At 40.7% G+C, this 24,787-nt stretch overlaps 1 protein-coding gene and 1 long non-coding RNA gene across 4 annotated transcripts in view; one reads left to right on the top strand and one right to left on the bottom strand.

The window, feature by feature from the left end:
- LOC146501814 (uncharacterized) overlaps positions 1–24,787 on the bottom strand; it is a 241,977-nt gene that overhangs the window by 122,103 nt on the left and 95,087 nt on the right. The window lies entirely within an intron of this gene.
- Positions 1,915–24,787, top strand: part of slc24a4b (solute carrier family 24 member 4b) — a 34,543-nt gene continuing 11,670 nt past the window's right edge. For 2 of the 3 annotated variants that reach the window (XM_085132948.1, XM_085132947.1), the window contains exons 1-10: positions 1,915–2,984; positions 8,737–8,844; positions 18,689–18,765; positions 20,662–20,736; positions 20,819–20,903; positions 21,003–21,106; positions 21,337–21,411; positions 21,494–21,519; positions 22,178–22,231; positions 23,799–23,947. In XM_085132948.1, the coding sequence (XP_084989074.1) occupies positions 2,822–2,984; positions 8,737–8,844; positions 18,689–18,765; positions 20,662–20,736; positions 20,819–20,903; positions 21,003–21,106; positions 21,337–21,411; positions 21,494–21,519; positions 22,178–22,231; positions 23,799–23,947 (916 nt within the window). In that variant the 5' untranslated portion in view covers positions 1,915–2,821. The remainder of the gene's footprint in view (positions 2,985–8,736; positions 8,845–18,688; positions 18,766–20,661; positions 20,737–20,818; positions 20,904–21,002; positions 21,107–21,336; positions 21,412–21,493; positions 21,520–22,177; positions 22,232–23,798; positions 23,948–24,787) is intronic. The other variant, XM_085132949.1, reaches the window with a different exon arrangement.

The raw sequence follows: 24,787 nt of genomic DNA, 5'->3' as shown, positions 1-24,787 counted from the left end.
TTGGCATGGGCATGAGTCGCACATGTTGATGTGTACGGGTGCATGCAGAAGACCCAAGCTGCAGGATAAAGACAAGACCTGGCAACAGATTCAGAAAGCCCCAACTAATAACCTTCGATCGCCTTCCATGCTTAACTAGCACCCTTCACGCATCTTGGATGCTTCTTGGAGATGACATGAATTGTTTTTGGAGTATGGCCTCGTACTGTATGGACAGGACAGTCCTGCTCTTACATAACTCTTGTCTGCTGGAGACTGTGCCTGACTGCGAGGTCTTTGACTATTACATGTGGCTCAGTTTTTGCTTAAGTGGGCAGCCGTGGTGATGGTAAAAAGTTGACATGCTGTTTCAGCCCTGTCAACCTGTGCATTTTGATGGCTTTGAGAGTGCAGCAGCTTTCCTGTCTGTTATCTTGGCAGCTAAGGTGACCTGCAGCAGGCCTGGAGGCAGCAGCTGGAGCAGACTGTGCTCTGTAGTCTCACAAGTCCTCCAACAAGAGTGTGCTGTTTATAATTGGAGGGCAAGGTTGCACTTGAGTGTTAATGAAACAGTGGTTATTATCTTTCTAGCAATAAACACCATTGCCCTTCTTATGCTTGTATGGCAAAAAGAAAGCTTGTGCCACCAGGGTTAGCCGAGCTTATAGTGTACATAACCTTTTACAGTGACAACATTTGATTAAAGATACAGCTTAAGCTTTTATTCACTGTGTACTAGACCTAGGTTGCTGTGTCTCACTGCTTTCAGGCTTTATGTTAAGCTAAGCTCGTCATCTCAACTGACTTTATTATTTCACTATTTCTCAAAGTGTGTGGCTGTCTATTTCAATTTTTCTACATGTTCATGGAATCATCATCAGCTTCAAATTCAAAGTAAATTAAACATTTAGCTGTGGGAAGCGACTCAATTATTCTAGGAGCAGTCTATAAATACAACTGGAAGGCTCTTCATTAGTGCAAACAGCAGGGTGGCTCACCAACACAACCTCAAAGTTGAATATATTAATGAGAGTTCAAACTTTTGAGCCAATAACTTTGAATTTCCCTTTTCTTTGAGCTGCTTGAGACAACAGTAGATGAGCATAAGTTATAATATCTGGATAATAATTTGGTGCACTATCCTAACCACAGCATTAAATACCTTTAGCTTTAAATTTTGAGTCAACACAGATGCCCTATATGCTAACTATCAAAGAGCAAGGATCTTCAGTGAGTGCTTTATGCCTTGTCCTTGCCTTCACTGTGAGCTGAATTCCAGTTCACTTCCAAATTTGTAATTTAGTTTCATTTTGGGTTTATTTTGTATTTTTTGTATGCTAGGGATAAAACCACAAACCTCACGGTTAGTAATTTTGCTGGTTTGCAGGTCGGACCTGCTATACCTCCTGAGCTACTGGCTCTGTCTAGATGTACTAGCTACATCTAGACAGAACAAGAGGTAAAGAAGAGCTTTGAAATGTCCCTCAAGAATCCCGGAGAACTATTCCCAAAGAATACCTAAAGAAAGCCTGCCTACAAGAGTTCAGGCTGTGTTTTCTTATATATATACTGTATTTTCATTTATATTTACACATTTCAAGAAAATCCTTCACCTATTTCCCATTCTTTTAATAAAATATAAAGAAATGAGGGGTAGCTCAATACTTACGCACAGTGCTGTATGTGAGTGCGCCCCATATTTATGAGAAGCAAAAACCGTTATGGGTGTTTTGGGCACAAAAGCAAGTTTAAAAAAAACAAGAATTTATTCTGTATTTGTGGATGTTTGAGAGAAAGAAGCAGAAGGTCCATCACCTTACTTATTCAGGATGGTGTCAAAATGAGGACAGCAGGTGACTTGCAGGGCAGTTATTAAAGGGGCTGTGCTAGGGACCCAGACGATATTAGATTTGGTTTCATAACACAGCAGTGCTGGGATAGGGTAGGGGTTTTCTGTGTAGGCTTTCTTTTAAACAGCGTGATTGGGCTTGCCTACTCGACGGTCAAATAATGTAAGAGATCGCGTGAGTTTGGAGTTCCGCGTGATAAATCAGCAGCTCCCTGTTGTTTCTAAAGTGGACAGTGAAGAGAAAGAAGAAGGAAGATTGTTTTCCCCCCACTGGCTGTTTGCACATGCAGTCCTCAGGAAAGTTAAAGGAGCACGGTCTCGATGGAGGGGATGAAGGGCACAGAGTAGGAGGGAAGCTGATGGTCCTCTCTCATTATCAGCACGGGTTTCCTGTACTGAGGAGGACTTCATGCGGAGGGGGAGGCGCCCAAGCGAGACGAGCGGCACGACTGCTGCCTGAATTTAACAATTAACCTTGATGAACACTGATTGCTTTCACTTAACAGGCGCAGGTGCGTGTGGTTTGCAAAACGGCGCAGCTGAGCGATTCCACATTTGTGACTGAACACTGACGCATTTTATGCTAAACACAGAAACTACAGGCTGCCACGGATAGATAATAGCAATTGCAGCTGATTTTTTTTTCCTCTTTCCACGGGACAGGATGCAGGTTGCAATAGGAACCCATCCGACACACGTCCTTTTGCAGAATCCGAATTCAGGGGCGCCACTGAACTGATTTGGAGACATATATCGGAATTTGACCGCCTTGTCATTGCCCAGTCACCAGTCCCGGGCAGCTGAACGGCATCATCTCAGCATCGGAGACAAGAAGGGGGGGGGAAATCTTCCGCTTTACTACTCTCCATCTGCGCACTGGACGGCTTGAAATGAGGGTCACATCCCGGTTGTGTTCCGTGTGAAGAGGCAAGCGAGGTGGCAGTTTCTTCGGCTCAAGGACGCAAAAAGTGGCCGCCGGCCGAGGTGCGAAGCATGGAGCAGCACGACACTGACACCGCGACCCCCTCAAAAAAGACAATAATTGCGAAGATATTTAAAGTTCGCAAGAGGAGGGAGATGTTATTCGTGCAGGTCTGCTTTATCTGCAGTGTCCTGTTCGTAGCGTGGAGCATGTCGGCAGTACTGACCAAGACAGGTGAGTGTGAAGGGATCCACCGGGGTGTAGAGAACAGAGGACGGAGCAGAGCTGCTCACAGATCTGCAGTGTAATCATGCACCCCGAAGATCTGTCACCATCAGGCTTCAGTAGCAAGGGCATAAGATCAAAATCTGTATTTTTTTTCAGACACTAAATGCGTATTTGTTGCCTTTTATAATTTATTCATTCATTCATACCCGTATCGTTTCCATGGAAAAAGAATTTAGCATCCGCTGTTACCGACCCATCACACTCCCTAGAAAGTCGGCTGTAAATATAATTGCGGGACATTTGAGGGGGTAAAAAGAGAGAATCTGTTCAGGCGTATACACGCGTCTGTTTGACAGTATATGCCGCAGTGTGCGCGCCGTGGCATCGGCACGTTTTTGAAATTGAAAGCCAGGCTCATAATCACGGCACACGCGCACTCCATGCATAACGTGCACACTTCAGAAAACATTCCGACCCCAGTATGATCGCTTTTTGCATTTGTTTGTTTGCCCTTTGTTCTCACAAAATCCTCCCACCCTCCTTTTCCCCCCCCCTTCTTCTGGTGCCAGATGTATTGTCGATCACACTACATTAGCGCTCAGGATCGCCGTTAACGCTGGCATTATCACGTCTGCCCCTGGGCTTCACACACCATTGCTCACACCGGATCACGAGCATCATTACGCTCCCAGGTTCCACATGGCGATCGAGGGATGCCGATTTTTACGCAGAGGTCACTGATTATGACTTAGAGGGGAGGGGTAGAGGGTAAACAGCGGGGATGCGTTATCTTGCCGGATGTTACAATATTCATAGTTAAAGTCTGAAGTGTGGGCTGAAACAAACCATTTAGATGGCTGATTTTTGTGCTACGCAAACACACAGACTCCAAGCTACATGCCCTCCCATTCACACATGTCAAAACTCCGCGCAAACACTGACACGCACAGCATCCCACACAGCCACACACACGGTTATATAATCTAACCGCCAACCTTGACATTTTACTGGTGAAGAATATCCGACACACCACTGGGATCATGGGTTAAGTAGATGGGAACACACCTCCAGGCCAGTACTGTTCACAAGGAGGGAACATCGAGACTGCATTCAGTGCCGAAGGGGATTTTGTTAGCTGCTTTTTTTTCTTTTTTTTTATCGCAAAGGAGACTTGGTGCTCCATTCAGGACTTTTCACATGAAAGAAGCGGGATTGCTGTGCTTCTAACGCTGTAAGCCTCAGCGCCAGATCCTGTCGTGAGATCTGTCCATCTGAAACCACTTAGTAATTCCCAGTGCTGAAAGCAGCTGTAAAGTCACCACAGCTCCTGCCTGACTGTGGATCCCTAAAGACATATCAGGGAGTTTTATTAATTACGTTAAAAACAACAAGAGGCTTAAAAGATTATTCTGGAGCGATATCATACAGGCTGGTGCAAATCTCTTATCTCGAAAGACAGGCTCTGGGAGACAAAGTAAGCTCCCTTTGGTCACCAGTGGCTTCCCCTCTTTTCATTTAATCAAGTTTGCCTGACCTACACATTAACTGTCCACATGAAGGCATTTGACAGCAGGCTTCCTCTTGGGTTTCAGCCGTTTTGACAAGCAGCTGCAGCCTTGGTGGTGGTGGATAGTAGAATTTCAAGGTGACATGCTTGATGAAAGGGGGGTAGGAAAAAGAAATTTCCTTTTAGAACGAGGAGACCCAAAGCTCAGCATAACTAAATCTGTCTAATTCAATAGCTGTGCCCTTTCTCATATTTCAGCAATCACAACAGGGACCAACATGCCTCATGTCACAGGAAAGTCTCTGGGCTTGCCATCCATTTGATTGATGGCAGTATAGGAGAGTGATGAAATGCTGAATGCTCCAGATGGATGGGATTTGATGTACCACTCCTGAGTTACATCTTCATGAAGAGGGGTGGGGCGCAACATGTTGTCATGCATGCTGATCAGGGTGTGTGAGTGTGAAGAAACCTCACATGGACAAGTAGAGCAGGTGTTTTGAGAAGCAGGGCAGGGCTGAGCTCTGATAGGTAGCTGCAGAGGGGCTGATTGTGCTGGCTGCGTGTGTGTGGGTGTAAATGACCCGGAGACATTTTTGACTAAAGGAATGTGAATAACCATAAGCATGGTGAGCTTGATGGATGGCTGTCCTTGGTCGATCTGCCTGGATAGAGGACATTACCACAGTGCTATTATTGTCTGCGTGCTCGGCTAGAGGTGAAGTTATGATCTCTTTTAATTCAATTGTATCCATTTTGGTTTTGCCTAAAGTAGCTGGATGTCCCTAATTTTAGAGAATAATTTTATAAATCTGAGTTCACTTTACAGTACCGATCACAATGAATCTGTATTGACAATACACATGGTTTTCAAAAACCATGAATATCAACGCAGTGATGCAGTAATGGCAGTTGTACTGTTTGTATGCTACACTACATTTTAAGTTCAATTACAATAAGAAACAAGTTAGAAACATTTTTGGCTGATAACCTTATTGCTACTATTTTCTTGAATTTTCTGAACCTATTATAATGATTGTGACATCCTTAATTTACACGTTATATGTACGTGCACAGAATGACAGATGTGCTTTTTCATATGTTATCCAACAATGTGTTTGAGAGGGTTAGCAGACCTGAGACAATCTGATAAATTGATTTTAAAGAAAATAAATCAACAGTTTCATGTTGTGCAACTGATTTGGTGGGGGTAATGTTTGGAGACAAAAGAAAGTGGTAGGAAAAGATCATAGTAGGAGTTAAAATTGGTTATTTTTAAGGTTATTGATTTTCCTGGTAGCCATGATAAATGTGGGTAGGAGACTGTCATTAAGACACTCATTGTGGACTATTTGTTTAAAAAAACAAACAAACCAAAAACAAAAAAGAACTCAAACTGCAGCCTCTTGTAACAACCTTTCAATGTTTTGTGGTGGAGTTCATCCCCCACAGTCATTTTGTGTCAACTGGTTTTTATATCCCCTTTGCTCCCCTCATTTACTGCTGCAGCCAGGGATGGGGTTTCTTACTTAAATGTTGTCTTTGGTTCATTTGACACTTTATCAGTAGCGACATGGTTATTTCTACACCCACTACTCATTTAGTCAAACTCTACAAACCCAGTGTACAGAGTCCAAGACCACTACTGATAACTGATAAAAAATTTTATACCATATCACAACATCTTGACTGGATTCCTAAATAAGAATCGCTCAAGGCTGGAATGCTTCCTGGGTAATGGCTAACTAATTGATTAATGGACTTCTAGCGGCTCTAATTTAAAATCCTCTTTTAGCCACTCAAGATTTGTTGACCTCTTGACCCTGTAAATGTAAAAAGAAACTGGAATCAAACATTAGTTTGGTGTAGTGCCTGAATAATGTGACAAACCTTTATACTGAACTGCAAATGTATTTCTTGACCTGCATGTTACCATCAAAGTGATCAACTTTAAAATTTTGAGAAGGAACAGGTGGAATTGTATTTAAAATAAAATGTAAAAAGCTAATTGTTTTTAGCAGTTTGAGCTGTTTAAATAAGTAAAAATGCTTCCTTATTGATCTCAGACCTACAAAGACAAATGAAGTTATTACTGGCTCATTTCCCTTTCAACCAATTTCTAATAAGCCTCTTGAATTCATGACATTTCCTCTTAACAAACTATCAAGGATTAATCGGTTCTACCCTGTTAATTCATGTTCTACCCTGATATCAAATTGGACCATATTTATTTTAATGCGAGCATTGCTTGAAAAGAAATCAAGCAACAAGGGGAGAGGCAGAAGGGAGTGTAGCCATGCTAGTTAGTGAGAAGGAACAGGTTGGAGCAGTGACTGGAGGGTTTTGGTCTTTTGGATTGGAGAACTGTAGGAAGCAGCTGCAGTTGCTTTGTGTACAGTCTGTTTGTCAAGTGCCTGCTGATCTTCAGGCTGTCTAACTCTACTGGATTGAAAGTGGCAAATAATTCTGTATCACTACATTGGAAATACAATTCAGCCAGGTAGAACTGTTTTATAATGGCAATTGGAAGAGGGTTGTGGTAGGAAAATGTGAAAAGCTAACCTGCACTTAAGTTGAAACTAACTGCTGATGCAGTTGTTCTTGGCTCAGCAGTACTTCAGTGTCCTTTAGCTTTAGAATTTAGGCTAAATGGATGGTGCAAACTAGTTATCATAATACTAGAATTTCAAACTCAATACTGAAACACAGGAAAAATACTTTATACCATTTCAACACCATGGGGGAAAACAACTATTCTCCCATACTGTTGTTTTATAAGCCATTAGCTGCCACGCTAATGACAACAGGCTGCTAATATGGCTGTCAGGTAACAGTTGGCTAACATTTACTTGGTTTACATTATTATATGCCACCTCATGTTAAAATTTATAACAGTTTAATACTTGACCTCTTAAAGTGTGGGTTGCTATTAAGAACATTCAGCACTAGCGGCTAATAACTAGTTGAAATGATTAGCTGCTAGTGGTTAGCATTGTCACCACACAGTAAGAACATCTTGGGTTTCAGTCTCCAGGGGCTTTTCTGCCTCTTGCATGGTTCTCCCAATGCTTGCATGGGTTTCATCCCAGAAATTTGAGACATGTATATTAGGTTAATTTGTGATTCCAAATTTCCAGTAGGAGTGTGAATGGTTGACTCTTTAAACCATGTGGTAGACCCACCTGTCACCTTGTCGCAGTTCAGATGTTTTAGTACCACCTAACGTTAGATAAGAAAATGGACTGGTGGATGAATAGGTTTGATAATCAGAATTGAGTAGTGCACTGTGTAGTCTAATTTGTTTTAATCTAATAAAAAGGCAAATTATCTGCAGCTGTGTAAATCTGTTAATCGGTGTTATTTTTAGCACTTTGTGGACTTCTGGTTAAAAGAGTTGGGGGGGCTTGGTACACATGCAGTTTGTTTAAAGCTTAAAGCACCATGTTCTCTCCTTTATCTTAAACATTACTTGCTCAGTGTCATAAAGATCAGTAATTAGACTTTGGTCATGGAGATCATGTGAATCTGCTGCTGTACAGACCCTGTCCCAGTCATTGTGTGATCTATTACTCTAAAGGAGTAGGTCTGAGGAGGAGGTCCAGAGAAGGTCTGTTGACAAACGACCGGTATGAATGAATGTAGACATTACTCCTTGTGGTATTTTTAGTAATCTGCTCATAATCGTGTAACAGTAGAACTACTTAATCATCATGTCGTCAGTTACCACTTTCTCACTTCACCATTTTATGAAAGCTGCAATTTTAAAGCACTGCTAAGCTTGTTGTTATGATTTTTACATAATAGATTTGTGACTGCTGTTTTTTTTTTTTCTCCCCCCCCCCTCCTCTGTTCTCATTAGAGGCTTAAGAGCAGTTTAATGAAAAATTACACCCCCCCCCCCCCCTCCAAAATATAATGGCACAGCTGCATTTTGATGCGTTATTCCTCCTGCGGCGGTTGCTGCTGGATGAACATGTCATTTATACATGAATAAAAACTTTTAAGGGATTAAAGAAAAGCAACCTTCTTTCGGGAAATTGCGCATAATTCAGAGCATGGGTGTTTTGGGTCATGGCTCATACTTTGTGTAACAGCAGCCATGTTGGGTTTTGTTGCATATTTGAAATGTATATAATGGACTTTTTAAGGTCTTGATCAAAAGAGGATTTAAATAAAAAGTTGTTGTTGTTGTTGTTGTTATTATTATTGTGTTAATATGTGATAATCAAAGCTGTTTCAATACTGTTTCAGGCCATGGGATGATTGTGGAGGGACATCCCGACCATGAAATCTGGGGGAGACGGCTAATGGCTTCAGTACCAGAAAATGAAACTGAGGAGAAGAACTGTTCAGCGCCAGGTACACCATCTTGGAATTAATGTTTCTCCTTAACAATTCATTGTAAATTTTTTCCTTTTAATATATTGACAGCAATGTTTTCATGATCCTCAGTCAAAGCAGGATGTTCTTTGAGAACAGAATGTCCTGGAAGATTTTGCTTCTTTGGCACAAATGCCAACTAAACTACTTGATGACATGGATGAACATTTAGCAGATGAGCCTTATAGTTTCCTCAGAGATAAACGCAACTACATCTGAATCATAATGTTATGCCAGATCTGCTGGATGCGTAAATGGCCAACTGTTGGATATCATGTTGCAATTATGAACAGTGAATTTATCACCTAATAACAAGATAACACTTCTTTTTTCCCTTTTTCTTTTGCCAGTTATATTGTTTGGCTTCATTTATGAACACAGTGAGATCTTGACAAGCGAGTCTTTATTCAAACGGTGGAACTGAAAATTAATTCTGTTGACATTTACATCCTTGAGGCTGATAGTTCTGTTGCAGCTCAGAAGATGTAGTAAATGGGCTTTACAGCACCTAATATTTCAATAGATTAGTATGAAGACATCTGGGAGTTGTGGTATTTCTCAGCTGATTTTCTGCTTTTAATTCACATCTCTGCTGGGTTTGTATTCGGATGCGGTTTAGATAACTTGCGCAGTAATAAGCAACAAAAGGGCTATTAAAAGCGTCGGGTATTGATTGGCTTACAGCATCCTAGGTATACTTAAAGGAAGTAGCACTCTCTTTAGATACACTGGAGTATATGCTGACTCTCTGCTGAGATCTGCATCGTGCTGCAAAAAAAGATTTACTGTTTTTTACCACAAAGTTATTGATTTTTAAACAGTACATAAACAGTGATGGCAATGTCACGAAATGGTGCATTTGTTTATTTATTTCCATGTCATTTGAATTGCCTCAGTCCTGACTAGTTTGCTCTTCCCAAACACTGACTCACATGAGCGCTCTGTGATTCTGAATGAGTCAGTGGGAAGAGGGGAGCCATCAAAGACTGCCAGGGTTGCAAAGGTTTGGTCCATTTTGGCCATTTGTTGCATATATACACTTACGGAGCTGTGATTAACTGGCTAGGCAGGATTTGGAGACTAGCTGCGCTTTCCATTACTAAACTCTCAAATGTCTGGAAATGCAGTTGTTGGGTTTTAAAGCCTTAAAAGTAATTGCTTTGCTACATACTGGCTTTTGTCTTTGTTTTGTGTATTTGATGCACAGAAGTTGTGACACTAGGGCATAGACAATTTGGAAGTAATTTCAAGTGTGATGTATGCTCTTTACTCTACTGCATCACAAGTGATCCAGTCAGAGCTAACAGGCTATTACTTCATTACCGGTCACAGCAGGCAGAATCCCTCAGATTATTCAAATCATTAGTGTTGCAACCTGCAATTTTTAGATGTAAACAAACATTTTTGCACCAGTTACAATACCAGACAGTTCACGGTGGTTAAAAGTGCTAAATAATGTTGGAAGTCTTTTTTTTGCCTTTTTTGTTTTTCCAATGACTTCCATACTGGAGCCACCTGACTGGATTTGACATTCCACACATTTCTCATCGGCTGGAGTCCTCCCTATTTTACCACCAGTGTTCTGCCTCGTTAGTGTAAGCTGATCATATGACTCTTTGTTCTTGAGTCTTTGTCTCATGAATAATCCTGTCATAGCTGCTAAACTTCAGACCACCCTGGCTGACAGGTTGCTTCGATGTTGTGGGCAGTGTGGTCCTAACTGTAGCACGGACAGACTTTACACAAAGCTGAGCATTTGGTGCACTCTGGCATCAAATTTCCCGAGCAGTTCAACCCTGTTCCACATGAATCAAGATGCTTTGTGGTGCCCATGCAACCTTGCACTATGACATTTGTATGGATGACTGCAAGCTCGGAGGTGGTGACAAACTCCATTGATTTCTTCCTACTAAACTCCCCATTTATAGACAGTGTTTTGTCCTGATGAATATCAAGACTCTTGGGATTCCTTTGTAACTCATTCCAGCTTGATGCATATAATTTGTCTTGATCAGAGCATAAGCTTTTTGTAAGCAAGCTCAAATGTCTGTCAGTGTAGCTCTAACCCACACTTGAAGTCTTGTCTCACTGATTACAGTCCAGGTTTCCTCCCTTATGACTCCAATTAGGTTTTGTTGAGAGTTTCACATTCATTATCCAATTTTCACTGTGACTAGTGTGATAATTAATGTTGACATGAACTCTCAAACTTTAAGAGAAACCTGCGCTCGTATAGATGATTCTAAAAGGGTCACCCACTTTTCACTATGCATGCTATATATACTATATAGTATACATTCAGTACAAACATGGCTAAAAAATGGAGAAATGCAAGCAAATGACTGCGTATGTGGTAAATGTTGTTTTTTTTAATCTACTTTTAAAGTAGATAAACCTGTAATGTTTTAAATTAAGGGGATTGACAACAATTAACTTGGATCAGTCCACATTACTCCATCACATGCGTCTTACCTGACAATCTCAGGTTTGCTGCCTTAATAGGATTTGTGCAAAATTTCAGGTCAGTAGTGTTAATTTTCTTAAACAAAAACCTTCCAACATCTCATACTACAATCCCCCCCCCCCCCCCCCCCCCCCCCATATCCAAGCTTTAAAATCTGTGTAACCATTCAGGGTGCCTTTTTCATGTTAAAGGCTAAAGCAAATATAAGTCCCCTACCATTAAAATTGTGGTTTCAACAGGCCTGCCATGTCAGAGTTATAGTAGCAGGTATGTACCTTTAAAAATATGAAGGACGAGGCTAAAAATGGCCTGATAATGGAATTTAAAATGGCCTCTTCAAATAACGAATGCTGGGGGGAGGGAGAGTCCTATCTTCTAATTTGACTGAAATTGAATAACCCTTTTGTTTTGTTGCACTTGTCAGGTTGAGTTTCCATAGTGCCTTCTTAGTGAGGAATCTCTTAAATGATGGCCTTATACCAGTCTCCCAATAAGGGAAGCATGTGTTTGTGTCAGATCTTTGCATTTCTGCCTATTCCTTGCAGATGTGTTTTTCAGGGCTGCTCCTCCAGCAGTGGACCAGTGCTTGTACTGGAGCCAGGACTGGTACTTCTATTATTATTATTATTATTATTATTATTATTATTTCTGGAGGCTTCTGCTTTATGCTGATATTGTGGAACAGATGATACTTTTCACTTAAATGTCTGTTGGTGGGCTGCTTGGATTACTCTCTCTCTGCCATTTTTGGTCTTTGCCTTCTCCTCATTAATTCTGTGATCACTGTGCTTCACAGGGTGCTAATGCTGTTTTTGATTGTCCCAAGTGCTGCTAAGGCAGCACAAGTGCTTGTTTTATTAGGCGTTCAATAATAACTCCAGGCAAATAAAAGGTGCTGTCCAAACTGCTTTCTGGGTCCATTCTTGATTAGAAAGCATCCTTCCAAGCCACAAAGAACCAAATGACTCAGTTTCTGAAACATGTGAATAATCTTCCAGCTATCACATGCAGATTTTGAGTATTTCCTGTAGCTGTCCCATGACAAATGAAACAAATGCACTCCTATTTCTCACCCACGTGTAAAGAAGTGAATGACTGGTTTATTTCAGGATTTAAATGTTTTATGAGCTCTTTCAGGCTGTTATAAGAAACGTGATCAGTAATGCGTTGCCTGAAAAATGGCTTACAGTTGACTTGGTGGTGGGAGAAAAAGAATTGGGTTATACACTCATCTGTATCCCATTTCCAAGTGCTTATGCCAACTTTAGAGCGCCCAAAATGGGAGAGGGAGCAGAAAAGCATAGCTAATGTTCTCTAGGAGTAATAATTTGGCTTTAATAAACATGCTACTAATGCCCTTTATTGAGAACTCCCTCTTGAGTGGCGTGATTGTCCTGGTAGAAGCAGATGGCAGCACAAAAGTAGAAGTGAACAACAAAGGTTCAAAATGGGTTGGATTATGGTTATTTTAGATATGGCACTAATCTGCTCACAGACACTGGCCGCACATGTTTCACGCTAGGCTTGAAAAGCAGGGGTTGGTGAGGGGGAGCTGTGACTGAATCTATATTGCTAAGAAGTAGCAGCGTCACCGTGTAAAAGCTGCAGCCTTCCCTTTTAGTGTAAATGTTTGCTAGTGAGAGGAATCTGAGTTCTCCTGCTGGCACAACAATTTAGAGGCAGAAAATTTGGCGGGAACATGATGGGTGAAGCTGCCAGTGAGTAAAGGCCCGTCCATGTTGGATTGCTGGTTCGTCAACTCCTGGGAAACACCAGAAGGAGGCTTTTTAAAAGGGAATTACACAAGCGGGGATTATGGCACTGTGCATAATGGAAACTGACCTCACTTTGGTTCTCGCTTGCCAGCAAACAACGCAACGCAGAGGAGAGGCATGAGCACCTGCACAGACCAGTCTTTAGTACCATGCAATGCAAAAACATCTGACCTCCCCCTCCAACTAAATGCATTTTCCCAACTAAATGCATGTGTTCTATATCGGTGTTCCCTTTAAGTTGTCAAAGCAGGACTCTGTGAATCTGCTGCACCAACAATTTGATTACTAAAGGCTCGGGGCAATTCATGTTTAAAGCAGAAGTGTAATAGGTATGCTCATGCGAGTGAAAATTGCATGTGTCAAGCTCTCACACAAATGACAGTGAGAGTGCTTCAACATGTGGCGTTTCAGCCTGAGAAGATACTAACCTAACAAGGATAATCGGGGCATGTGTGTTCTGGCCAAACAAGCAGCTTCAATTTTGATAACTTATTGTTGCTGTGTGACCTGGAGACTTCTCCCATAGGTCGTCCCCGTGATGATGTTGTCATGTTTACAGGACTGAGCTGTCAGCTGAGTCATGTCTGCTGGAGCAAGCTAATTATCTAATGGGTTAATAATGGCCCAGAGGAATCACTCTCTTCTGAAGAGTCTCTTGACTTCTGCGCTCTCGTGTCAGTTGTAGTCAGCTAATGACCTGGCTGGTCCGTGGGTCAGTACGCGAGCAGTGACAGAAGGTCTCACCAGGCACTCTGCCAAAACATCTTGCACGTGTCATATTTTAATTCGGTTGTATCGCATTTAATAGCCTTTTGTTTTTCAGAAGTAGGGCTATTGATAGGATTATAAAACAGACCTTTGCAGGGCTCCTTGTCAGTCTTGCATCTGTAATAGGGTGTTTTTGTGTCCAGAAGTGTTGGGTGAAAACTGGCCTGCTCTCTGCACTATCCTGTCAATCATCTCTCTGGGACAACAGAAGGCACCCAATACTGAGCTGTGTTATGTAACAGCACCATGATATCTGGAATATTACCAGATTATGGAATAGTAATTGCAGAAATGCATGAGTTTCTACCACATTCTGGCTTTAGTGCATTAAAAAAACTTGATTCTATGAAGGGGAGGTTTGCTATATTGCACATCTTGAAACTGTAGACTGTGAATAAACCATAGTCTTGTATTTATCTGGTTCACAATGCAACCAAGGCTAAACTTGTTTTAATAAAAGCAGGGCTGTACTGAAATTTTGATGAGGGTAGAGAGGTGGGCTGAACATTATGTTTAGAGATGCACTGACCTTCTCATGTGCAAATACACCGATGCCACTTTAGGGCAACGTAATGTTAACCTTATTAGTTGTACACTGAGTGAGCAGTTTGGTAATGTGTGTTAGGCTAGGCAAAGATGACAAATGTGATGCAGCCAGCCGTCTATGCTCTGTGCAGGAGTGAAAAATGGCTCCTTAAACCAACATCAGCTTTGCAGCAAACACTGGGGAAGTGAGAGAAAATGTAGAGCGATGATCCATTCTGCGTTTATATATTATTAAAAAAAAAAAAAAAAAAAAAAAAAAAAAAAAGACAACAGCACTTACGAAGGAAATTGCTCTCGAAGACTAGCAGTTCTCAGCGCACTGGAACCCAAGTATGAATTTCCTTGCTGTCAGCCACATCAGACCCCATACCAACGCAGCAGCATATTTCTTTTTTTTCTTTTTCTTTTTCTTTTTTTAAGAAGGCATATGAGCAGTTTGTTGAAGAGCATTTCAGTCCTCAGCGGATGTTTAGACCAGCAGTGCTTGCCCAGTGTCTCACGTTGGGACCACATGCAGAACTGTTTGGAGGTTTGCATGCTGTTATGCCTCATCAGGTCTGTTTGATGGCTTCAGATGTGGTGCATTTCCCCAAAAAAACCAAACAAAAAACTCTTCATGCTGTGCTGCAGGACGGTGCTAAAGACGTGACTGTGAGAACTGGTGATGCTGGGTTCAGTTGTCTGCTGCAGGTTGCTGACACCCTCCAGCTGCTTGAGTATTTTCTTCAACGATGTGAAGGCAGCTGGGTCTATATTATATATACAATGTAAACATAAAATTTTGTTACAGTCAGAAAGCAGCAGATGAAAGAGTTTGACACAAGTCACTCAGTACTTATATTATTTATGAGCAACTAACCACAAACCAACCTACATTTTCCATAGAATAACATTTATATATCTGCAGCTAAAAATGGCCAAATTTCTGGAAGATGATAACCTTGTGACTACATTCATTTAAAAAAGAGAAGTTACCCTGGCCCAAAGCACAGAACTGAATTTATATGGGAATAATTGTGTGGGAATATCATTCAGTGGACTGAACATTTTTCTTTCTTAATAATATTTTTGTCTTGGTAGTTTATTCCACAAACAATCAACTTGGTAATTGATCATGGCTTATAAGTTAAGACACAAGTGAATGAAAGTATAAGGAAAAGACTAAAACAAAGATGATGATATGAAAGCTCTGCAACTTTGATTTTGTCTTATGTTGTAAACATCTCGTGGATTTGGATTCTTGGATGTACAAAATGAGCAATTGAAGATAGAAGTGTAACACTGTTTTTGCTTTTGTTGCCTTTTTTTTTTTTTTTTTTTTTTTAAATGGATGAAGTGAAGTAAATCAAGAATAATTAAAATTGTTTTTAAACGTTGAATCTGTAAGCTCCAAACATCGACTGAGTCTTTGATTAAAGTCATTAAATTTGATCTGGAGGTAAACATTCTATATTTGCAGTACACATTAGTAATCAATCACCCCAAGCTGTTTCCTCATTTTCTGTATACATGTATTTAAAAACAAACAAAAAAAACAAACAAAAAAACCCCTCTTGCTTTAGCTGTGGTACATATTTATCATTCTATTTTTGGACCTCATTTGAGAAGGATCACTAAAGCAGTGTGTGCATTGTCCCACTCTTGTCTGTACATCCTGTTCTGGCCTTATATGGGAACTGGCTACGGAAGCATGTTTGCATCCTGTTTGACCTCTGCTGTGAGGAGACGCAGACGAACCCTGCAGACGCTGTCTGCTCAAATGTTTACAGGGACTGAGAGGTGACCCCTGCCTACCTGTCATCTCTGCGGTCACTGTGCCAGCACCCTTTTAGACACCTCCATTTTTTATTTTTGTAAACGCTCTCCGTGCCAGAGCTGATTTCATATTTAGGACACACAGTGTCACCAAATAACTACTTAATTATTGACTGTTTCAACTGAACATGGAAGGACTGGGAGAGCAGGAAATTTACACCTTTCCATGTTTTTCAGAAGCTTAATGGGTAACCTTCAGCAGCTAGAATGATGTTTGTAGCCATAAGGCATAAGTTTGTTTTCAATCACCTCTGAGGCACAGCTGACAAATCCTGTAATTGATTGCACCTTTACTCGAGGCAGCCAGCTTTCCGGTACACTTCATATGCCATATAAAGCTGTCAGAAATGAAATGAGCTAAAGCTTCCTGACATAGTCAATGCCACTGTTGGAATTCAATGCCACCTTAGGCTTTTCATTATACATCGTTATAGTCTGTATTACACTCTAGGTTAATCAGCGTTTTATTATCATGTATACTAATCTAATTGGGTGCATTTATCCACATTAAAAACCTACAAATTGAGGTTTGATTAATTTGCAAGTAATTTATTTGGGCCATGCCTCTTTTTTCATTTTGCAACTAAAGGGAGCTATTGTACGACACACCGATGCATAATGAACAAACATTACCAGTCATGTGATGTAATTAAATGAAAAGAAGGAAGCACGCAGCTGATTAAAAGGTCTTGGACTGCATCCTGCACAGCATTTGATTTTCCCTGTGCACGGTTTCAAATGCTAACTCAGTCACATGTGCACACAATAAAATATCATTGCAAAAAGATGTCTGTGAGATTGGGACAGATGCATTGACAAGTCTCAGGTGAGCACTGTTCCACTTCACGACTCCATATGTGACAGGAGCCCGAATTTTGTCCTTATTTTCTGCTCTACATGGCGTTGTTCTGCAGGCTTGGATTGTAGTGTTTTATTTTAACAATAACTGTTTATTTGGGTTACTGAAGGATAGAGCAATGGTTACTGCAGTGCAGTAAACCAATCGGGTGTTTTCCCAATTCTAGGGTTGTAGGGATGGTCTGTAAGTTGAAGCACCACTTTTATGCAGATTGACTGAATTTCACAGCGAAAAAATTCCAAGGATCCAAATGATGGCCTCCATGTTCTCATACACTCCCTAGTTTCACTAGTCTTCACTTCCACAGTGAAATGTATCAACTGTTACAAAATCGCTTCAAAAATTTTGTACATTTACTTGTTTTAATTTCGGCCTATATCACACTACTTTCCACTTTCCTTTTTTTTTTTTTTTTTTTTTTTTTTCTTCTTCTTAAATTCCTGGGCTCTACTGGAGTAGCTTAGCTTGATTCACAGTAATGAGCCTTTAGCCCAACCCTCTTCTGACTGGCTGTCCCTCACAAACAAAATGTTTGAACAGCGGGTGTGTAGGGCTTAAGTGCTCACAGCACTGGCACAGAACCATGAATGGGGCAAAACCCTGTTTTCAACAGCATTGATGTCCCTTAAATAACACTAAAAGTCTGTTAATTTCTTAAGATCAATTTCGGTGGCTTTGTCATACAATGCCACTGTCAGTCTCACCTGTACTGTGCTAATTACTGAATTAAGTATTTAGCTTGCTAATGTATTCAACTTAATAGGATAAAAATATGTAAATATTACCCTTGCACATCAATGTGTTAGCATCTACTCCAAGCACTGCTCCAACTCAGTCTAGCCTCCCACCTGCAGTATATAGAGTTTAGGGAATGCTCTAGTTTTGTAAGTATTACACTTGGAATACAGCAGGCTTGTTGCGAGCTGAGATGTGAACCTGCAGCTCAGGTCCAGCAGGGATGGGTCGGACAGAGGCCGTTCCCCCCCCCACAGATGCTGTTCTTGTCAGGGAGATGGCTAGCTTCTGTTTTCAGCCAGGTGCACCGTGGAGTGGCCGTGCTCCCCTATCTGAGCCTTATGCTCGTATCGTGATCACACTGTGGGCCAGCTGGAGTTCTGGATGATGAATGACGAGTCCTCAGCATGTGAGTGTTTTCTGCCTGCTTGCTTTAATTCTGTATGACTTCAGCCTCTTATTATAGCCCGAGCTTTTCACATCATAAGAGGATATGATGATTGAGACCACCCCCCCCCCCCCCCCCCCCCCCTTGAGTAGGTATGAAATAATTGGTGCCTTAGTGATGTGATATTGAAGGTGTTTTGAACTATTCCTGTGCCTGAGCTATTCCTGTTCCTTGAAAAAGCTGTTCTGGGATGCTGGTGATCAGAAACTATTTCATTTGCACAAAGTCTTGAAAGCTGCCCAGTTTTAAACATGGAAGACACATTTCGGTATTAGGTAGCCAAGGGGAAAGGGAAGGAAGAAAAAGAATAACGTGGTCGTAGTGTAGTGTGAGCCATCTGAAGATAGGACAGTGATGTGTACCTCAGTCAAGCTGCTGGTGTGTGGTGATTGTGACATTTCTTCTTTTCTCAGCAATACACGAGTTCCCCGACGACTTTTTCACCAATGATGAACGGAAGAGTGGAGCCATTCTGCTGCACATTGTGGCGGTAAGACTACTTTTTTTTTTATTTTTTATTTATTTATTTTTTTTAAAAGAATCTGCACCTGCATAACAAGTCTCCAGTCGGTGACTCATTTGGTTGTAGGAAGATTTGGAGTCTTTTCACATAGCCGACTACTGTTTTCAGCTTTCAAAGCCTGAAAGTTAAGAGGGAGATTATGGTGGCTCGTTTGATTTGCCAGATTTTAAACTGATCAGAGGTGCTTTTCTTTAGCTCAAGTGCATGTTATTTAAAATAACTATGCACCCATTTCTCTGCAAATATCTTTAAATTCAAACTCAGAAATAGTTTAATATATAATCAGAACAAAGGGGATAAGGGAATAACATGATAAACTTTATTATTTTTTTAAGCATAAAACACGCGTCACATTTTTGCTCTACTATAATGTCAAATCAGTGCTATGTTCTGTGAAATATAGCACGTATTAATTAGCCGGAAAATGTCTTTTTCCAGTGTCTCTTTACTATTTGTACAGTTGGTGCAAGCAGAAAAATAACAAATACTTAAACTGCAAATGATGGTTGCAAAAACTGATGATAATCCAAAATGTGACATCTTTTTTTTAACACTGAAAGAACTGAACAATCCTTGCAGTTGGATTATCTTGCAAAAGTTGCAAAGTACCCTTGAATTGTGTCCAATTGTAATAAGATTGTTTCCTGTTAGGGTTTATAATTTGGTAAACAATCTAAAAGGCAATTTACATTAATAGGTCAGCCTTTTAATATGTCAAACTGTCTTTTGAATGTGTCGAATGCACACAGTAAGATTCTGGAGCAGTCATTTCATTTTATGGTTCTGTATGTCATAAAAGTGTCCCTGCTCAGGAGTGTGCATGGAAAGCTTCATAAATATGCCAGTGCTGTATTTTTGGTCCAAGCTTTAACATTGGCATCATTCATACGAATGCATGTGCATTTTAATGTATTTTATTTATTATTCTATATTAAAAAGTTTTGCCTTCAGTGAGTCATGTCGTCTCTGACTTTGCATAAAGACAGTTTAAGAGTTGCTCGTTATTATGCACTTGTGAATGCGCACACCCAGGACTGGAGTCTGTGAAGTGAAATTTAAAATATGGGTCACAGGAATTCTGAAGTGGGTTTTTTTTTGTTTGTTTATTATTATTTTTTTTTACATTTAATAAGAGGACTTTGCTCTGATTAGGGTGTCTTTTGAACTTTTTATGTACTTGGATTTAAAGATATAATGATGGAGGGCTGCTTTGAGCATCAGTGTATAAACTGGACTTCCTGCTTAAGCTTTCTTTAGTACAAAGAAATGGGATATTTTACATATGGAGAGCAGCTCATACTATCTTATTGCTTCTGTCATTATCACTGCTGGATTTCTCAATGTCTGAGCATATTTGATTAAAATGTGATATTTCAAAACTGATTTGAGTTGCAGTCAAGATATAATACACTCATAACCTCTTTAATTGTCCTGAGCTTCAATTTACACATTTAAATGTAACTAATATTGTTTATTCTGACTTTACTGCTGAGAAGGAAATGTGTGGAGGGTCTGCTCACACTGCAGTCCTGCACTGCCCCCTGTGGATAGCATAGAGCAGAGCACGCCTGTCAGAGCTGCCAGGCCCTGATGATGTCACACATGATCTATAATTTATACATCGTCCAGCCGCCTGTTAGGAATGGTGGTGGGGAATATTCATATTTTTTTTTTCCTGAAACTGATTTAAAGCAGTTTCCCCTTCAGCTGTCTTTTAGCAGCTGGTGCTTTATTAACTTAGCTAATTTCTGCAGATTTAAGGATATATCCATTAAGCCCATGCACACTTTATTTACTATATCCTTGCCCTTTGTCACATAACCATTCTACACATGTAACTTCTTTTTTCCCCCCCATCTCCAGGCTCTTTACATGTTTCTGGCGCTTGCTATAACATGTGATGAATACTTTGTGACATCACTGGAGAAGATCTGTGAGGTACGTGGTGCTTGTCATCCTCTTCCCAAGTTACACTTTTACGGTGTATGTAAAACCAATAATCTTTGCTTAATTCCTGCAGAAACTAGATCTAAGTGAAGATGTCGCAGGAGCCACCTTCATGGCAGCTGGCAGTTCTGCACCAGAGCTTTTTGCATCTGTCATCGGTACACATGCATACATACAAGCAGTATGTGCACCCACTCAGACGTTCCCAGATGGTCGGTGTCACCACTAATTCTGACTGGCTGCCTCCTTGTGTGCAGGTGTCTTCATCACCCACGGTGATGTGGGGGTGGGGACCATCGTTGGCTCAGCGGTCTTCAACATCCTATGCATCATTGGTGTCTGCGGGATCTTTGCTGGACAGGTGTGTGTGCGAGAGAGAGGAGTGACTTACTGCTGTGACTGTATCGTTCTGTTCATTTGTAGACTGCAGAGCATCACATGTGTCGCATTTGAGGGGAAACGAAGCCATCCGCTTCCGTTTTCTTAGAACTGGTTTTAGTGAAAGTGGAGAACTAAACTGCAGGTGTAATCAGAAAGTGTTCTGCAAATATGTTAACTGTAACTCAAAAGATACTTTCTGTGAATTCTTAGGTGGTGATGCTGACCTGGTGGGCTGTTTTCAGGGATTCCTTCTATTACATCCTGTCTGTTGTGGCTCTGATTGCAGTAAGTTATTGCATATGTTTATTAATGAGTACTTGCCATGACTGTGCTGTAATAAAAAAAAAAATGTCTTTTTATTTTTCAGTTCATCTATGATGAGAAGATAGTTTGGTAAGCCGTGCATTTAACCATATTTATAGTGAGATTGTTTAAAGTTTTCCAACTTTTCAGTTCTTTTCAGTTAGGACAGCTTTGCTTGATTCAGTTTGCAACAATCCTTTGCTGTTATACATTGTCAAACATGAGGCCCAGGGGCTGGAATCGTCCCACTCCAGTCCGGCCTATTGGTAAATGTGAAGGGGAGCATACAGTTTGTACTTTTAATTGTATTTTCATAGATTTTCAGGTTGTCTTACTCATGAAAACCTCACCCACAGTCTTTCATATTACACCTTTATTACTTTATCATGTTGAAATTGCACTTCTATTCCTTATTTTGAGATATCGCTGGGATTTAATGTGCATCTAAACTTGATGAGATTTTTACTGGTCTAGGGATCAAAGTGTGATGGTGTAAAATGAGTGTGACGTCCCTGGTGTAGCTCCTCAGTACACCCATTATTTGCTTTTCTTTAAGACTTCTTTCTTTTGATTAGCTTCCCCTCATAGGGCAGGTTTGAAAAGCAAGTGGGAGGGGCCGCTATATTACAGTCATGTAATACCTCGAAGCTTTACAAGCTAAAACGTATAGCCTACTGAATTCCTATTTAACTTCTTATATACAAGTCGAGCCATTTTAATTTTATTCCTCATCCTGTCTCTCCGTCAGGTGGGAGAGTTTGGTGCTGGTGCTCATGTATGCAGGATACATCCTCGTCATGAAGTGAGTCTTGCAAATTCTTCTTACAGTTGCTTTTGTTGACTCAGGCTGGAATCGTGATAACACATTCTGCTTCACGCTCTTATGCACTAACACCTGCATAACCAACCGTGCGCACACAAATGAGCAGCGGATTTCCAGCTACTCGTATTGTCTGACTAGTGTTACAAGCTCATTCAACACGGGAGCTTTGTGGAGGAAAACTTGCTCAAATTACAGTTAAGTGTTAATATGTGTCTAAATTTTAGCTTTATTTATAGGATGCCGTCTTGAGAAAAGGAAAAAAATCATAGGCATTTCAGATTTTTGGAGTTCATTGCACTCAATTTTTGTCTTTCCAGACCAAAGTGAATAATGCCAACCAGGTAATCTGTGTTACACTCAGCAGCAGTCTGCTCTCTCGCTGCCATAAGAGTTTAATCCCCCCCCCCCCCCCCCCCCCCCCCACCCCCGCAGTGGCTAAGAGCACAGGCTTAACCAGATCACTCCTTTTCTTTCTCATTTGGAGGAAAGAAGTGCTTACTCTAGGATATGCTGTCATGTTATTCCAGTTGAAATGGAATAAAGTGGGTTTTATATAGCACAGTCTGTGCACTGAGGTGACCTTGTAGTGCACGGCTGTGATTTTTCACAAGCAAGCGGCACGCAAGCTGCTAAATGACAGCATGGAGAAGTTAGGTGCATAAAATGTAAGATAATCACTATAAATACTTTAACATTTATAAGGATTTGTTAAATTAGATGTAATTAGTCATGTATATGTTACTCTAACTTGTCCTTGAAAGCTAAGATTATGTTTAAAAGTTATTCAGTAGTTATGCACTATGGTATATTATACATATGAAGTATGTGCATCAGCTTGTAATTATATGCACAAAGCCTCTTTTTACCTGTTGAATGTTTGAGAAAATGTCTTGCCCCGAACATGTCGTGTTTAACTAGAAGGGCTTTTTATTGATGTCCTCAGGTAGTGTCTTATTCCCATTCTGTCCTCAGACTCAGAGTTCATTTGAGAGGGGAAAAAGGCAACACAGAAAACACAATTTACAAACAAAAATGATAGCTTTGGATCTTCTCTTGCAAACTGCAGCCTATAATCACAAACAATTTTAATTTTTAATGTTTCCAAAGGTGCTGAGGGGCTAGAGTAGCTCTTGTATTGCTGCCAGTGTAACCTCTACGCAAATTATGTTCAAAGGCAGCGGTGGGTTTTTTTTTTTTTTTTTTTGTGATCCATTTTTATGTAATGGCACTCAAATGGTCCTGCTGAGAGTCTGAGGCTGAAAAGCTTGTTAATGCCTTCTGGGGATATTTTCTTTCTCTCTTATGCCAATGCAGAGCAGCTCATTATGTATAGTGTAATGCGCTGATATTTATTAGAAAGTGAGCCACCTGAGTTGTAAATTGTATAGGAGAAATAAGAGGATTATTCCGGCTAATTAATACGTGCTATATTTCAAACAAATTGGTGCCTTTCATCTAAAGCTGATAAACCCATTTGCAGATAAATCTTGTGACTTTTTTCTCTCCTGCACTATCTCTGATTCATTATGTTTAATCTTTTTACTAGATTCAACTCCAGCATGCAGAAGTTTTTCATGGGAAAGTCAAACAAAAATGTGGCAAATGGCAACGCGGCAGCCAGCAGTGAGATGGAGGACGGTAATACTAGTTATGGCTATGTTTGGGATGACGACCCGTCATCGCCTTTACTTCCAGGTAAGGTTAATCAGACAGGCTGCGTACCCATGACTAGTCTCTGCTAAATGAGAGACTGTATGTTGAAAAGGCAACAACGTGGTTAATTCTATGGAAGAATGTGGGTATTTCCTCCTGTTATAAAAGGGCTGTGGCTTTGATCTTTGCTTCCTTTTGGCTAACTAACTTGAAATGCTTCTGCTTTGTTCTTTTAAAAATATGCCTAGAACAGTAGTTAAATATGTTGTGAAATTAACTTTTACAACTTGGTGGTTAGATGAGAAGATCAATACCCACTCATAAGAATGTGAAGCTATAGCCTACAAACTAAAACTGCTAGCCAGCGGTCACATAGCCATCTGCCCTCTTTGTTCTTGTAAAACAGTAGGCTATCCCAGCTGTACCTGCATTCACTCACCTTCCGCTTCATTATTAACGCCTGTTCAGCTGCTTGTTAATACAAATATTTAATCAGTCACATAGCAGCAAATTGATGCATTTACGTGTGTACACACGGTCAAGACGACCAAACCGAGCATCAGAATGGTGAAGAAAGGATTTTCCCCACTGGTTTTGCAGAGACTGGAAAAGGAAATATCCAGTGAGCTACAGCTCTGTGATTAAAATGTATTTTGGGTGTCAGAAGTCGGAGGAGAACCGCCAGACTGGTTTGAGCTGATAGAAAGGGAACTGCAACTCAAATAACCGCTCATTAAAACCAGGGTTTGCAGAAGAATGTTAAATGTCACAGCCTGCTTCAGTAGTGTAGCTGACAATGTCCATCCCCTTATGACCAATGTACCCATCTCCTGGTGACTGCTTACATCAGGATACTGCACCATGTCACAAAACTCACACCAT

Source organism: Neolamprologus multifasciatus, chromosome 15 (assembly GCF_963576455.1).
Source record: "Neolamprologus multifasciatus chromosome 15, fNeoMul1.2, whole genome shotgun sequence".
NCBI classification, from domain to species: Eukaryota; Metazoa; Chordata; class Actinopteri; order Cichliformes; family Cichlidae; genus Neolamprologus; species Neolamprologus multifasciatus.
This window is presented reverse-complemented; position numbering and strand designations above follow the sequence as displayed.